Source organism: Sminthopsis crassicaudata, chromosome 2, assembly GCF_048593235.1.
Source record: "Sminthopsis crassicaudata isolate SCR6 chromosome 2, ASM4859323v1, whole genome shotgun sequence".
NCBI classification, from domain to species: Eukaryota; Metazoa; Chordata; class Mammalia; order Dasyuromorphia; family Dasyuridae; genus Sminthopsis; species Sminthopsis crassicaudata.
In genome coordinates this window covers 287,949,407-287,965,752 of record NC_133618.1, presented here as the reverse complement: position 1 = coordinate 287,965,752, position 16,346 = coordinate 287,949,407, and the positions used below count along the sequence as shown (strand labels likewise).

At 33.2% G+C, this 16,346-nt stretch overlaps 1 protein-coding gene across 2 annotated transcripts in view; it reads left to right on the top strand.

Annotated features, from left to right (window-relative positions):
* The window catches only part of CATSPERB (cation channel sperm associated auxiliary subunit beta), a 124,814-nt gene extending 112,698 nt beyond the window's left edge, over window positions 1–12,116 (top strand). For both annotated transcript variants that reach the window (XR_012486431.1, XM_074289619.1), the window contains 2 exons: window positions 4,600–4,674; window positions 11,666–12,116. Coding sequence is in view for 1 of the 2 variants with exons in the window: in XM_074289619.1 (XP_074145720.1) it covers window positions 4,600–4,674; window positions 11,666–11,863 (273 nt within the window). In the remaining variant the exon portion in view is untranslated. The remainder of the gene's footprint in view (window positions 1–4,599; window positions 4,675–11,665) is intronic.
* The last annotated feature ends 4,230 nt before the right edge of the window (window positions 12,117–16,346 follow it).

The window sequence follows — 16,346 nt, the reverse complement described above, 5'->3', positions numbered from 1 at the left end:
TCTCTCAGAGTAAATAATTTCTGCCATCCTTCTCAGCTCCTAAACCATTCTGTGAAAATTCATTGACTGATTCCACTATAAATAAATTCTGTTTTAGATCAACTTTGCTTTCTTAGCTACACAATCACCCTTCTAGATATCCTTAATTAAATCCTTACCAAAATCTCATGATGGATTTTTCTTATTTCTAAATTATATCTTTCTCAAAATAGGACACATTTTTTTTTCCAGTTTTAGTGAAGCCATTGAAGCATCCAACAATTGTCCATTGTCCAATGTTCATTGTCAATAAGGGAGGTAGTTCTCTCAACCCTGACATCACCAGCAGAAAACACCAAGGCATGGCAAGCCAGCCTTGAAAAACAAGGCACTCAGGGTGATGTACGAAGTGGCATTTGTCAGATCTGTCAGATCAGTCAGATCAGTGCCATCTTCTCTATGACACCAATGGAAGCAGTCCAGGATTCTGTGTCCAAAACTCTTCAAAAGAGAAGAGCACTTCTTCTTCACCCTGATTTTATCTCTCTGCTATCCCCCACCCAGCTCTCATGGGGGCATACAATAGAAAATGTGCTTGGAAACTGCTTGGTGCAGGAGTTAGTGTAGCTCCCTTTTTCTTGGCAGTTCTAGCTTCTGAAGTCCAGGAAATAATCATTTGTGTACCAAAGTCCTAGGCACTGTCAGTTCAATATTAGAAACAAATATTGTAATGTTAAGGTAGGGCTCCACCAATTGCACCATTTTGTAGTGAAAATAATTCACTTAATTAAAGTAAAAAAAATGCCTCATTTGAATTAATCAGAACAGAGTGAAAACAGAGCTCATCTACCTCATTAAATCAATCAAACCTTTCTGTGAGCTCTGAGAAACTTTTATATATAATAGGATCCATCTCAAAGACAGAAATATAATGTTGGAAAGCAGAGGAGTGGATTAATACAAACTGATATAGAAACAACTATCATATCAGAAGCAACCAGTAAAATGGGAGAGAGAAAACTAAACTATGGCAGAGAAAAAAAAAAGAAAAAGATAAATTAACCTTGCAGGCATTTCAGAACAGAAGATGCCACTAAATATAACCATTTACTTGAGAATTGAGGGAAATTCCAACAAAAATATCTATTACTTACCATTCCATTGCTTATCTATTTTTTGGTGGGTAGGATGATGTTATCCAAATGTGTCCAGAAACTTGAATCTTTCTTGAATAAGTAAATAAATCAAAAAGCATCTATAACTGCCTATATCCCAGATACTGTGATAAGGGGTTGGGATACAAATATAAAAAAGTAAGACATTCCCTGACCTTAATATCTTACAATCTAAGGAGGTGAAAACAACACAGAAAACAAAACTGAAAGGGATTTGTGGTATAGGAAGGTAACTACCTGAGATAAATCCAGAGGAGTGCAACTAAATGGCAAAAATGCTAAGGATTAACTAAAGCTAAGAACAAATGTAAATTAAGCCAGTACCAAACTTCTGCCTAAATATAAGGTATTTTTCTATCTAGGAACCAAATCCCACCTTTTCCCAGACATCATCTGAGAGCCTGACTGTAGAGAATATACTTAGAGAACATTAGTGATGGCTTGATTGTGTTGGAACTATTCCTCTAAAATCAAAAGCCGCAGAGTGAATCAGAGTGCTTCTCCTGGGCGTATAGCAGTCTAATTGTTGTAACATGGTGCTATAACTTGCTATAACTTATTTATTTATTTTTAGACTTTAAATATATTTATTAAATATATTTTAATTTTAAAAATATATCGGAGGAAAACAGTAATAACTGAGTACTTAATATCTCATTGTAAGCATTTCATTATATTAACCAAAATTCATAAAATATTAACAGATTTTTTTAATTTTAATTAATTAATTTAATTAATTTTTACAGAAATTTTATGCATAGGTAATTTTTCAGCATTGACAATTGCAAAACCTTTTGTTCCAATTTTTCCCCTCTTTTTCCCCCCCACCCTTTCTCCCAGATGGCAGGTTGATCAATACATGTTAAATATGTTAAAGTATAAGTTAAATACAATATATGTATACATGTCCAAACAGTATAGATCAACTTGGCTTTCTTACACTTGAAACAGGGTACCATTAACCTGTGAAGGAAATAAAAAATGTAGGCAGACAAAAATAGAGGGATTGGGAATTCTGAGTAGTGGTTCATAGTCAACTCCTAGAGTTCTTTCGCTGGGTGTAGCTGGTCCAGTTCATCACTGCTCTATTGGAATTGATTTGGTTCATCTCATTGTTGAAGATGGCCACGTCCATCAGAATTGATCATCATTATACTATTGTTGTTGAAGTATACAATGATCTCCTGGTCCTGCTCATTTCACTCAGCATCAGTTCATGTAAGTCTCTCCAGGCCTCTCTGTATTCATCCTGCTGGTCATTTCTTACAGAACAATAATATTCCATAACATTCATATACCACAATTTATTCAGTCATTCTCCAAATGATGGGCATCCACTAAGTTTTCAGTTTCTGGACACTGCAAAGAGGGCTGCCACAAACATTCTTGATGCTATAATTTATTAATGGAGATAAAACAAAGGAAATTTGATTTCTCTTAGTCTTGCTACATCATCATCAGGACCACAAGATCCTTTTATATGGCCTGCAAGTAGGTCCCATATATGTAATATTTCAGTCTGTTAGACTGTAAAGTGTTTGAGTGCAAGAATAATTTTCTTTTCTGTATTATAAGAGACAAATGTAGTGTTTCTACTTAATGTTTAGTCATGTCCAACTCTTTGTAATGTCCTTGGGGTTTTCTTGGCAAAGACACTGTAATGATTTCACCATTGTTCTACCCAGCTTCCCCCCAAAACACTGAACTGATCCTTTGTCACCATTACAAATCTCTCTAGTTACACAAACACATTTGCATAACTCACAGTTTATTTCACTATTCTTTGTCTATATATTATGGACTGAATTTATGAGGTTATTTTCAATTATACTTGTGGATCTTAATTGTTTCATATTATTAATTTAGAAATAAGTCACTTTCAGTTAAACAAACACAGTGGCATACACTTATTTGCAGTCTTTGCAATTGCTCAGTGAAAAATCGTTCTGCTTATTTTAAAAGTATATCTATACAAATTTGTTTGTCATATGTCCTAAAATGTTCATTAATTATCCTTTTGGGTAAAGGAAGTGTTCATATTTTTATAGCTTCCTTGGAGTGGTCATTCCCATGATTATTAATATCATATGAACTTTAACATTATACATTGTATATTCAAAAGATCTGGGAAGTTATTTTCTACTCTGTTCTATGTTCTGGTATTTTAGAGTGGTTTTTTGGGGGGTGTTCTTTTGTTTTGGGAGGATTGTGCATCTTTTCTAAAAGATCAATCACTTGGCTTTCAATAATTATGTATTCTTTTAAATGTTGTCATTTATGTTCTGCTATATTTCCTTCCATATTTGATATATTTGGATTTCACACCAGTTATTCCACTTTCCTCATCTTTGTGTTTTCATGGGGAGAAAACTCTTTAAGGAATAGTGTTCTTTGTGTTAATTCATGATGATTTTTACCTTACAAGAATTCTCTAATTTATACCATGAATTTGGTTGTAACCATTTTACATTTAACATATAATTTCTTTTCTTTTCTTTTCTTTTTGGATAGTTTGAGCATTAAAGAGAAAGTGAGCAATCTGCCATCTTGCTGATCACAAGGCTAATAAGTCCAAAGTGAAGACTATTAATGGTGTCACCATATCTGTATTTTTCCCTCAATAGATTTCATTAGTTCATTTTTATCTCTTATTTTGTTTAATTTAGGGTAACAAATAAAATTGGTTTTTTTAAAGAGTTATTGTATGTTATTTAACAATAATACATAATAGTGTGACTTGGAGCTGAGACACTTGACTGGTAACATGTGAGATCTTTTTCTAGTTTTGTCATGTTATTCTATTATGCTTACAGAAAGTATTTGTGTCTTTGCTCCATTTCACATATATTTATGGTGTGCCCATCTTATATGGCAATGCCATCTGCAATGAAAAACTTCTACCAAGTAAGGTACTGTTATGTCTAAATTGTTCTGATGTACTTTGCTGTTCCTATGGGACCTGAAAATAAGGCTCATCTGTGATCCTCAGTGGCATCTTGATCATCACAATGATTTCAAGCAAAATCTGCAGTCTCTTATCACTCCAGATAGTCCTACACTAATGCGAATAGTTTAATTGCATAGTCTGAAGAGATAATGCAGTATGCAACAGGTAGCCTGAACCCAATTGACTAGTGTATTAGAATTCTTCCAGACCTTCACAGACTCCTACACAGCTTTCACTCTTTCTTTGCCATTTTTAGGATTGTCCAGCAATGGTATGATTTTAAAATGAGGTCATCATTGATCATTAATTGTTATTATTGTTATATAACATAAGTTCTGCACTAGTAGATTCTAAAGTCAGGTTTTCCTTTAGCATTTAGAATATTTAGTGAAATAATTCAATGCTTGGAATATTATTAAATATTTGGCTTTCATTACAAGTATATTTAAATGCTGGTGATGCAACTTATTACTAATTGTTCTGTATATTTTTCTTTAGGGTTCTGAACTCTTCCATTTCAGAGTGGTAGTTATTCCTGGAGTCACTTTTTGCAACTTTTATGATGAGTTTCAGGTATGATACTGGTTCTGGTTTTTGTTGGGGTATGGATTGCATATCATATTAAATTTAATAAGAATACTGACATGAGTACCTTTACTCTCTTTGAGAAAGAAGTAAAATAACAATAACTGTGATTCTGGACACTGGGAAAATGACAGTCCCTTTGCTACCACTGTGTCTACAAATGATCACAAAACAAACAAAAAAAGAGAGATGTAAATTACTTCTCATAATTATGTGCATGAAATGCATGATTACTCATATAGAATTTTAAGATTTATAAGGTAATCTTCATCTATTTTTAAAGAAGACCATAAAAATTTTATATCATAAATTTAATTCAAGAAAATTGAGACTCAAAGATGTGATGTCACTTCCCTATGGTCACACAGCTACCTAGTATCAGAGCCAATACTGAAGTCTCAGTTAATTACAAATCAAATTCTTTTTATAAGGTAATTTGCTTCTGCTCCCAACTTTCCCTTCACCATTGTTTCTTCTTCCCCAAAGGATCATTATGGTATCTTTAAATGATTATGATATTTTAATGTAAAACAGAAGTACAATATTCTACATGTTTATGACTGAGTCACAGTATAGTGGTACTATTCCTAGTCATGGATAATATTTAGGGAAGCCTAAGATTATGTTCATTTTGGGGAGTTGCTCTGCAATGCTTCTGACTTGTGTCATACCTGCAATTTATTAAAATCCCAGATTTTTCCAAAGGAAAAATTATTTCTTAAAGCCAAGAATAGTATGTTTTATAAAAAACAGCTAACATTTATTCAGAATCTAGTATTAACAAAACAGTTTTTTCATGTGCTAGGCAAGATATATGCTTAGATGAAATTTTATGCATTTCTATTACATTTCATCTTAACATATTTGATCCACTAGTCTGGTTATATAATATCTTTTGGAATTCTGATGCAACTGTTTATGTTATGTATTTATTTAATAAACATGGCATATATACCTTTGTATGTCATTAATAGAAACATGGAATAAACAGAAATAAAGACTTGCCCTAGGGACATTTCAGCACAAATCTTTCCTCAGATTATAATAAATTCATTAAATTTGTTGAATCTGTATTTTTGACCCTGTTTAAAATACACCTCTACTAGCTAAGTGTCAGGCATCAAATTCAAATAGAAACAGCTACTACTAATAAGGGAATATGTAAGGATATTTATTGACTTTGAATCACAACATCATATAAGTTTTTAGAAATGTTTTCTAGTTTGAACCATGCTCAAGAGCTTTGTGGGCCAATCTATTATCTACATGATTGACACTTCTATATCTTTCCACTTTTTTCACTATTATTGGGTCTTTGGTCAGGCAACCCATATATTCTACTTCTCCTATTTACAATTTATTTAATGTGTTTTCATTGAATATTTGCAAAGTACTTAAATACATTCTAATTTTAATGAAGGGCAATACCAAAGAATATTCAAATTACTAAATAATTGAGTTCATGTCACATGCCATCGAGGTTATCTTTAAGATCTTGCAAGGCAAGATATAGGAATATATGAATGAGACATTAGAAAAGGAGTTTAATTTTTGAAGTAGAAGAGGAACTATTGACCCTATTTGGACTATTGAGAAAACAAAGGAATTTGAGAAGAACCTCTATTTCTGTTTCTTTGACTACACTAAAGTCTTCAACTGTGTGAATCAAGAAATATTTTGATAAGTATTAAAGACAAATGTGTACAAGCTCCTTTGAAACAATATAAAAAAATTAAAAAAGAAAACTATGATCTTGGCAACTGCTCCAATTACTTCCTGGTAAATAGGAGATAAAATTAAAGCATTTTCATTTTTTATATTCTTGAGCTCAAAGATCACTTGCAGATGGTGATTGCACAAACATACCTATAGTCAAAGGTATGAGTATTCCAGTAGCAATAGTTGGCTGTGAGATTTCGAGTATAAGGAAAGCTGAATACCACAAACTCCACACTTTCAAATTGTAGTTCTGGAGAAGACCCTTGGAAAGCAAGAATATCATATCACTCAATACTTAAAAGAAATATTCAGGCTATTCACTGGAAAGTTACATACTGAAACTGAAGCATGAATTATTTGGCTACATATCGAGAAGATAAGCCTCATTGGAAAAGATCCTGATGTTGGAAAAGATTGAAGGAGAAAAGAAAAAGGGATGGCATATAATGAGATGTAGAGATGTGTCATGGAAACAAACATGAGCTTGGATAGATTTTAAAGTATACTGGAACTAAGGCTAGGGATGCTAGTATCCATGGGATCAGTTGGATATGACTGAATGCCTGAAAACCAGGCACATTCCTTTTGACTCCTACAGCCTTCCTGTAAGGTATGTGCTACAAGCATCATAATCCCATATTTTCATTTTCAGGCAGCTAAGTGGTGAGTCCAAATCCAGCATCAGATATTTGCTAGTTATATGATGCTGGACAAGTCACTTAACTCTGCTTCTTCAGTTTCTTCATTTGTAAAAGGAACTGCAGAAGAAAATGGCAAAACATTCTAGTGTCTTTGCCAAGAAAACCCCAAATGAGATCACAATGAGTCAGATATGACTAATCCACAAAAAGAGCAACTTTTTACCAATGAGCAGGTTGAAAAATGTCTCTAGTGGGATATGAACATCATTCCAAATCTAATATCCATTAAACCACATTGAAATAAAAGCGAACAAGAATACTTATATTTCACATATATATATATGTATGTATATATATATGCTTATTTATATACATGACATAGCCATGTAAATAAACATATGTATAACAATTTTGCCTGTAACCACAAATATTTGACCTGCCTTCCTCTCCTATTTTAAGTTGTCCCCCTTTTTTTCCTCCCCCTCCTATTCATCTTTTAGCCTACTATTACTTACTATTGCTGGAATATAGTCATTTTTACTTGCTTTATTACTTTTGGTTTGTATTTTGTACTATCATAAGAGGGCAAAAATCTAGTCAGGGTGTTTGTTTTAACCTAGAACAGGCTTTCTCCATTATATACCACATAGTATACAAGTTGAATAGTTCCTCCATGACTGCCACTTATATTGTGGATGAATAATCTTTCAACAAAATTACAAATATTCTTAATTTTTACATTATCTTTTTTTCCAAACAGCCCACTCCACCATCCACTGGTTAAAACCTTCTAATTCCCTTAAAATGGTTTATTTAAATAGAAGTAAAGTTTTGCTAAGCTATCTATTAATTCCAACAACTCATTTTACCACCTCCACAAAGAAATGAGGGAGGTATATTTTCTTTTTTTCTTTAGGGACAACCTTGATAACTATAATTACTCAGCTTTCAATTTGTGTTGTTATTGTTGTTGTAATCTATTAAGTGTGTGTTTGTATGTAAACCAGCTTGTGCAACAAGTGCAGAGTTGAAATTGGAACTAAACGCAGATGCAAATCCTGGCAAAATTGGAGCTGATGATGGAGCTGTAGTGGATGTTGGCAATGGTGCAGCTGCTACTACTGTAGATGATACCTGGAACCCGGGAAGGAAGGGAGTTCAGGAGTAACTGTTGGAGTGTTGGAGACAGGGAAGCCATGGCAGGATGGGTTTGAAGATGGTAGAGGCCCTTGTGGAACAGAGAAAAGGGATGGAACAGCCGTAGACAAGTTGAGGGGAAAAGATGCTGCTGAAACAGGGGCTGAGGCTGTAAGGCCTGAGATCACAACTGCAGTAGAACTGGGATGAGGGACCAATGTATGTGGAGGAAGCAGTTGTGGAGGGAGTGGCTATTAATGACCCCGGGAGAGACACAGAAGGATTAAGGGCTGGGTTGCCAGCATTGTGTGTATTGTGTGTATTGTTTTCTTGGTTACGCCACTTGCACCTGTACTTTGTACTATCATTCTTTCCGAGTGTGTCTGAATTTTTATCACTTATCATTTCTGCACAATCAAAGGGAAAATACTTTTATTTCACTTTCTTGGTTACTACAAAAAAAGTGCTTCAAAGAATGATATAGGGGCAGCTAGGTGGCACAGTGGATGGAGCACCAGCCCTGAATTTAGGAGGATCCGAGTTCAAATCTGGTCTCAGACACTTAACACTTCCTAGCTGTGTGACCCTGGGCAAGTCACTTAACCCCAGCCTCAAAAAAAAAAAAAAAAAGTGATATATGTGGAAATTTTCTTTCTGCTTTTGACATTGTTAATCTATCTAGCAGTAGGTTCTTTGGCTCAAAAGATGTGGACAGTCATTTTCTCATGATAGATTCCCAATCACTCTCCAGAATGGTTAATTAACTCATAGGTTCACCAACAATGTATCAGTATGCCTCTCTTTTTGAAGCCCCTCTAATAATTACTGTTTGAAACTTTTGTCCTCTTTATTAATTGAAACACATATTAATGAAGCATAAAGAAGGAATATTGATGAATTTAATGTATAATTAAATATATATTAAAATTTCCAAATACAAAACCAAATAAGCACAAAATGGAAAATCTTTGAAATTAGTGGAATAATTAGTTGAGGAGCTGGTAGATGGCACAATGAATAGAATCTCCATCCTGGAGTAAAGAGGAGCTGAATTAAAATCTGGGTGTCAGACATTTTACATTAGCTATGTGATCCTGAGCAAGTCACTTTACCTTAATTGCTTCACACACACCCCAAAATGGAGACTAAGCACTATAGAACTGAAAAATAGAAACTAAATGCTTGTTTGAGAAGACTAAGTCAAATCTTTTGCTAACTCTACCAAAAAGGGAAGGAAATCAAATTATCAAAATAAAAACTGAACATAGGGCAAGGAGGAAAATGGAAAGATACAGGAAAGATTTCTCATGGAAGTTGGATTTGATCTGAATTTTGACAGAAGCCACAGAAATTTAACATCAAGGGACAAGGAGGAAAAAGCATTCAAGAGACATGGGGCAACTAGGTGGCGCAGTGGATAGAGCACCAGCCCTGAATTCTGGAGGACCCAAGTTCAAATCTGCCTCTGACATTTAACACTTCCTAGCTGTGTGACCCTGGGCAAGTCACTTAACCCCAATTGCCTTAGCTAAAAAAAAAGGGGGGGGGGAGAGAGTACAAATGCACAGAGGGACACAAGACTGTTGTATTAGAGGAATTTCAAGTGCACCAATTTGGCTAGAGTGTAAAATGTGTGAAGAAAACTAGGATGTTAGAAAGAGGAAACAATCATGCTACAAAGCATAAATATTATAAAGAAGATAGTGGCACAGAAAGGCCTTATTAAAAATAAACAATATATTTATATCTATATACATATCTATCTATACTTATATATCTATTTATATGCATATCTATATCTATTTGTATAAACATAAATAAATAGACATGTTATTTATATTTATCTATATATAAACATATTTATATGTTTATATATCTACCTATATCTATATATCCATCAGTATAACTTGACAACTGAATAGAGGATATAACACTATACAGGAGAGTATGGGCCTAAAAATCTGGGATAATGGTGATTCCCTTTGCTGTAATAGGAAAAAGTGGAGAGGATTTAAGGGAAAAAATACCACAAGAGGGTAATCTAAGATTACAAATGACTGAGCTGCTTTCCTATTGAAGAGGTTAAAAGGAGATAGATACAAATGATTAACAGAACATTCCTGTCTTAGAAGACGTTAAAGGAGATAATCTGAGACACAAATGATTAACAGAATTTTACATCCTTAAGAAAAATTTTTGTCTTATTTACAAATCTCTCTGGAACCTCTTTGATATACAAACATCTCTATATCTGAAGGAAGCAGAAATGTCCTTTTCAAATACACACTTTGTTTTATGACCCTGATTGTGTATAAAATGAATCTCAAAAATTCTATTCCTTGCACTAGGCTTTTCTCTGCCTTGTGCCCCCTGACTTTGCTGCAGTCAGTCAGTCTGGCCTTTCTCCCTGGAGGCCAATTGCCTGCCTATCCCTTTACTTATCAATAAAGACTTTGTTTTTAACACAACATTGAGTAGCAAATTCATTTGCTAAACAAACCAGGCCTTTGATACTTTGGAGTAAAAGGAAGCATTGAACCATCTTTCCCTTTGAGCCTAATTTTTGTCCTCATCACCACCAATGGCTCCAACTTTATGCTTGCCTTGTTCTTGTAATTAGTGGTATCCTTCATAATCAGAAAGGACAAGTAACATTATGAGGGTGATTAAAGTCATATGGCTCAGAAATACCCCAAATCCTAGTCCAGGATTCAATATGAAAAATGGAAGCTACTATATTTTGATACTATTTCTATCTTTCCTTATATAGTAAGTCTTTCTCTCTTTCCCTCTCTTTCTCCCTCTTCCTCTCCTCCCCCTCTTCTCTTTCTCTCTCTGTCTCCTCTTGTCTCTGTCTCTCTGTCTCTCTGTCTTTGCCTTGGTCTCTTATATAGTGTCTCTGTCTCTCTTTCTCTCTCTTTTTCTCTCTCTCTGTCTTACATGCACACCATTGTCTCTTCCTGAGCTTTCTTGTGGATGGAAAAATTCCTCCTTTCTCCCCTTTCTTTCCAGCATGCACAAGGCTCCTGAAAAGGAAAGGAAAGAGACAATAAGATTTCAACATTTCGCTTCATAATAGAGAAATGTGAGAATATACTTGCCCTCCTTAGACAAGGAACTCCCAAAACCCATAATTGTACCTGAGCAATACCTGTTTTTTGGTCCTGTTCCAAGTACAGCTTCTTTGTAGATCTTAGAAGAGGCCAGAAAAAACAAATCTTGTCCTTAATAGATAATTTCATATAGCAGACAGATTTGTGAGAATCTATGGTTAATATTGTAGACCTAAAGTCCATAGAGTTATTTGAATGAAGCTCAAATGAAATTGTTTATAAATATCTATTTTTAAAAAAAACAACAATCTTACAAGCTATATCAGTGTCATCTATTATTATTATATCAGGTAAGTGGGACCTTAGAGGAAAGTAGTGATTTTAACAATTAGAGATAATGATTTTAAAGGCCTTTTCTTTCTGTTTCAGATTTATGTAGATGAGGTACCACTGCCATTTCCAGGAAGAATTCTTATTGCTACTACAACAGCTGTAGTTCTGGGAACAATCATTTATATGGCATTTATATTGGAAATATATAATCTCAAAGTGTGGAAGCCATTTAAAAATATGATAAGAAGAAAGAAAGGATCAATTAAGCCTATTAGAATAGTTTCAGAGGAATGAACATATATAGGAATGGCTAATGTCCCATATAAATTAGCACAAGTTCCCTTTTTAGTCTCTTTTAAGTTTTATCTTACACAATATTCCATATAAGAATGAGAAGATATTTAAATATATTAACTAAATGGTACATTTACAGAAAATTATAATTTCCTATAGAATTAAAATCATTCTTTGAAAATATTTGTTTTTATGAATTTAACTCTCAAACATTTGTGAATATTGGATTAAAATTATTTTTAATTTTCCTTTACATCAATTTTGAGATGTCCTCATTTGTTTCATTCAATTTTTATTTATTTTAATTATATTTTAATAGTTTATCATTTTTCCAATTACATGTAAAGATTGAAAGATTCTGAGTTTAAATTTTTTTCCCTCCTCTCATGTCTAAGACAAAAAAGTAATGTAATGTAGATTATACATGTGTAATGCTGGAGAAACTGAGCAAGATAGAGATTAGAGAGTTTTTTTTAATATTTTATTAATTGGAGAGTTTAATTGACTGGACAAGACTCTAGTCTCAAAGTATCCAGTAATGAATGGGGGAATGATAAACACTTTTATAGCTCTTCAGACAAAGGAAAGGAAAAAGAGCAGGAAAATTAGAAGCCTTTTCAGGATGGGGGAAGTTGTAATTTTTTACTAAAAGCCAGAGTCAGAATGTTTGAATAACAGAAGTAAAGATGTCAGTGAAGTATCCTGAGATAGTCTTATCTTTTGGAATATTTTAGAAGGGCAGTGTCATAAATTCTTGGGGGCAGAAGGAGCTAGGAGTCAGGAAGTCTGATCTGCTCCTCATCTCCCATTGACAATTTATAACCTTAGAGCAAATGGTCCTCAGTCTTAATGAACCAGGGGGGGGGGGGTTACAACTTAGGGGACTGAGGCAGAACAGTTAAGGAAACTGAGATAGAACAATTCAGGGAAACTCAGGACAATGAGGGAAACTAGTGCAGGGAAACTGAGGTAGAACAGCTCACGGAGACTGTGGCATAACATATGTATAGTTATTTTTTTTAAACATTTCCATATGTGTTGTGTTGGGAAAGAAAAATTAGAACAAAAGTCAAAAACCATGAAAAAACAAAACAAACCAAAAACAAAAAAAGGTGAAAATAATATGCTTTGATTTTAAGTCTCCATAGTTTTTTTTTTCTCTAGATGCAGATGACATCATTCAATATTTTGAATTGAATTCCTTGAATATTGCCACTCTAGTTTATTTTTACTGGAATTCATATATAGGTAAATCTCAAAATTTTTGATCATGTTAAATATTATTGCATCAAAATTTTCTGAAAGCAATACATAGGAGTAAGAGATCATAGTAATCTAGTGTTTGATAAAACTCCAAACTTTTAGGACAAGAATGCACTATTTGATAAAAATTACTAGGAAAACTGAAAAGCAGTTTGTCAGAAACTTGGCAAAGACAAGCATCTCACACCATAGATCAAGAGAAAATCCAAATAGGTACATGATTTAGGAAGAGTGATATCAAACAAATTAGAGAAGCATGAAATATTTTTGTCGTAACTATGTATAAAGGAACAAGTTGGGACAAAAGGAGTGTTCTACAGGATAGAAAATTAATATTTTAATATATTAAATTTAAAGTATTTTGCACAAGCAAAACCAATGAGCCAGGATTACAAAAAAACAAACAAACAAACAAACAAACAAACAAAAAACCCAGAAAACTATGGGGAGGAAATTAGAGCAAGTTCCTCTAATAAAGGTCTCATTTCTCAAATATATAGAGAACAAAATCAAATTTATAAGAATATGTCACTCTCCATTTGATAAATAGTCAAAGAACATGAATTGGCAGTTTTCCAGAAGACGACATCCAAGCTAGCTCTAGGCAGTTGAAAAATGCTCTAAATCACTATTAGCTAGAGAAATGCAAATACAAACAATTCAGAGGTTCCACTTCAAACCTATCAGATTGACTAATATGACAGAAAAGGAAAATGGCAAATGTTGGAAGGGATGTGAATAATAAAAGCACTAAAACACGTTTGGTGCAGTTGTGAAGAAATCTAATTTTGGGGAACAATTTGGAACTATGCCCAAAAGACTATAAAACTCTGAACTAGCAATAGCATTAGCAGATCTATATTCCATAGAGACTTAAAGAAAAGAAAAACATTATGTATGTGTGTGTGTGTGTGTGTGTGTGTATATATATATATATATATGTATATATATATATATATATATATATATAATGTATGTATACACACACAAATACCGATAGCAACTGTTTTGTGGTGTCAAGAATTGAAAATTGAGGGAATTCGTATCACTTGGAATAACTAAATAAATTATGGTATATGATTGTGATTGAATACCATTGTACTATAAGAAATGAGTAGGATATTTTTTCTGAAACTAGGGAAGATTTAGGTGAACAAGGTGGAGTAGAACCAGGAGAACAATATACACAGTAACAGCAAAATTATACAATTATTAACTGTGAATGAGGTTTTGTGGTTTAGTTTTTTTTTTTTTTTTTAAACGAGAGGAAGCCCCCCACCACCACCACCACCAATTTCTGTCCAGAAACAAAACAATGGCTATTTTCATTCATTCTAATCCATCAAAATCTCAACTGTGAACCAAGAAAAGTTGGTCATTCCATGAAAGCAAAAGTGATTTGAATTTAAAGACAGTCAAGTAGCTTCATTTGAAACTCGAGTAGATCAAGAGAATCTTTGGACTTATTAAAAAAAAAAAAAACCACACATTTTTTAGGAGTCTGTATCACAAAAAATTCTAAATATTGCACAGAACAAAAAGTAAATTGCCCCTGCTTAAAAAAAAAAAAAGTAACCCCCAAACTCCAAAATATATAAATATACAAAATTCAGGCAACCAAAATTAAATTCCTTTGGACAGAGCACCCATACATAAAGATATTGTGCCCCTAGTAGAAAGGGACTGTTGATGTATATGACTGTAAGAAAAATAGGACATCTCTGGCCTCTTCTCTATCCTCCTAAAGAAATTTTGATTCCTTCCAGGGGATTTTTTTCAAAGCTAGTTCTGGGGTTCTGCAAGTTTTTCCAAGATGGAAACATCCAAAGAGAAGGATGTTTGCCAATTGTATTATAGTCTGTGAGTGACCATATAGTACTTTTCTTCTCATTAGAACTGTGACCATCCACCCTGTATTCCACTTATAAAATGTGAAACTTTTAAGAGCACTTATCTCTTATTGTCAACCTAATTGGTTTCAGCTATGGGAGTTCTTGAAGTTGTCCAAGACAAATATATTCCAGTATATATTTTGATTGATTATGAATCATGTTGGGAGAGAAAAATAAGAGCAAAAGGGTAAAACCATGGGAGAGAAAAACAAAAACAAAAACAAAGGAGGAGTGTACATAGAATGTGTTGATTTATATTCAATCTCTTTAGTTCTTTTTTCTGGATGCAGATGACATTTTCTGTCCAAAGTCTATTAGGATTGCTTTGGAATACTGAACCACTGAGAAGGAATATTTTTCTAATCAAATTAACCAAATGTTAAACTATTTAAACTAATTATTGACTAGTTAAACTATTAAAAAAAATAAACTCAATTTTATTAATTAGATCAATAGTTTTCTTAGTTTCAATTTCATTTACCTCTCTCTTGATTTTTCAGAATTTCTAACTTGGTATTTAACTGGGGAGGGGTTAATTTGTTCTTTTTCTAACCTTTTTTAGTTTAATAGCCAATGCATTGATCTCCTCTTTCTCTGCTTTATTCATGTAGCTATTTAGAGATAAAAAATATCCCCTAAAAACTACTTTGTCTGAATTCCATAGGTATGTTGTCTCACTCTTGTCATTCTCTTGGATAAAATTATGGATTGTTTCTCATTCTTTAGAATTAAATGATTAATTTCCAATTGTTTTTAATCTGTCTATTTTTCCTGTAACTCATTTAATATCTTCTTTAGGTATTTGGGTGCTCTACCACTTGGTGCATACACATGTAGTATCTTTAGTACTTCATTGTTTACAGTACCTTTTATCAAGATGTACTTTCCTTATATCTTTTAATAAAATCTATTTTTGCATTTGCTTTATCTGAGATCAGAATTTCTACCCCTGCTTTTTTTTTTTTTTTTTACTTCAGCTAAAGCATAGTAAAATCTGTTCCAGCCTTTTAGCTTTACTCCGTGTCTCTATGTCAAATGTGTTTCTTGTAAAAAACACATTGTAGGATTCTGGGGGTTTTTTGGGCTTTTTGTGTGTATGTGTGTGTTTTTTGTTTTAATAATAATAGTTTTTATTTACCAGATATTTGCATGTAATTTTACAACGTTGACAATTGCCAAAACTTTTTTTTTCCAATTTTTCCCCTCCTTCCCTCCCCCCCGAGATGGCAGGTCTACCAATACATGTTAAATGTTAGAGTATAAATTAAATACAATATAAGTATACATGTATATATGTAAACAGTTGTTTTGCTGAACAAAAAAAATCA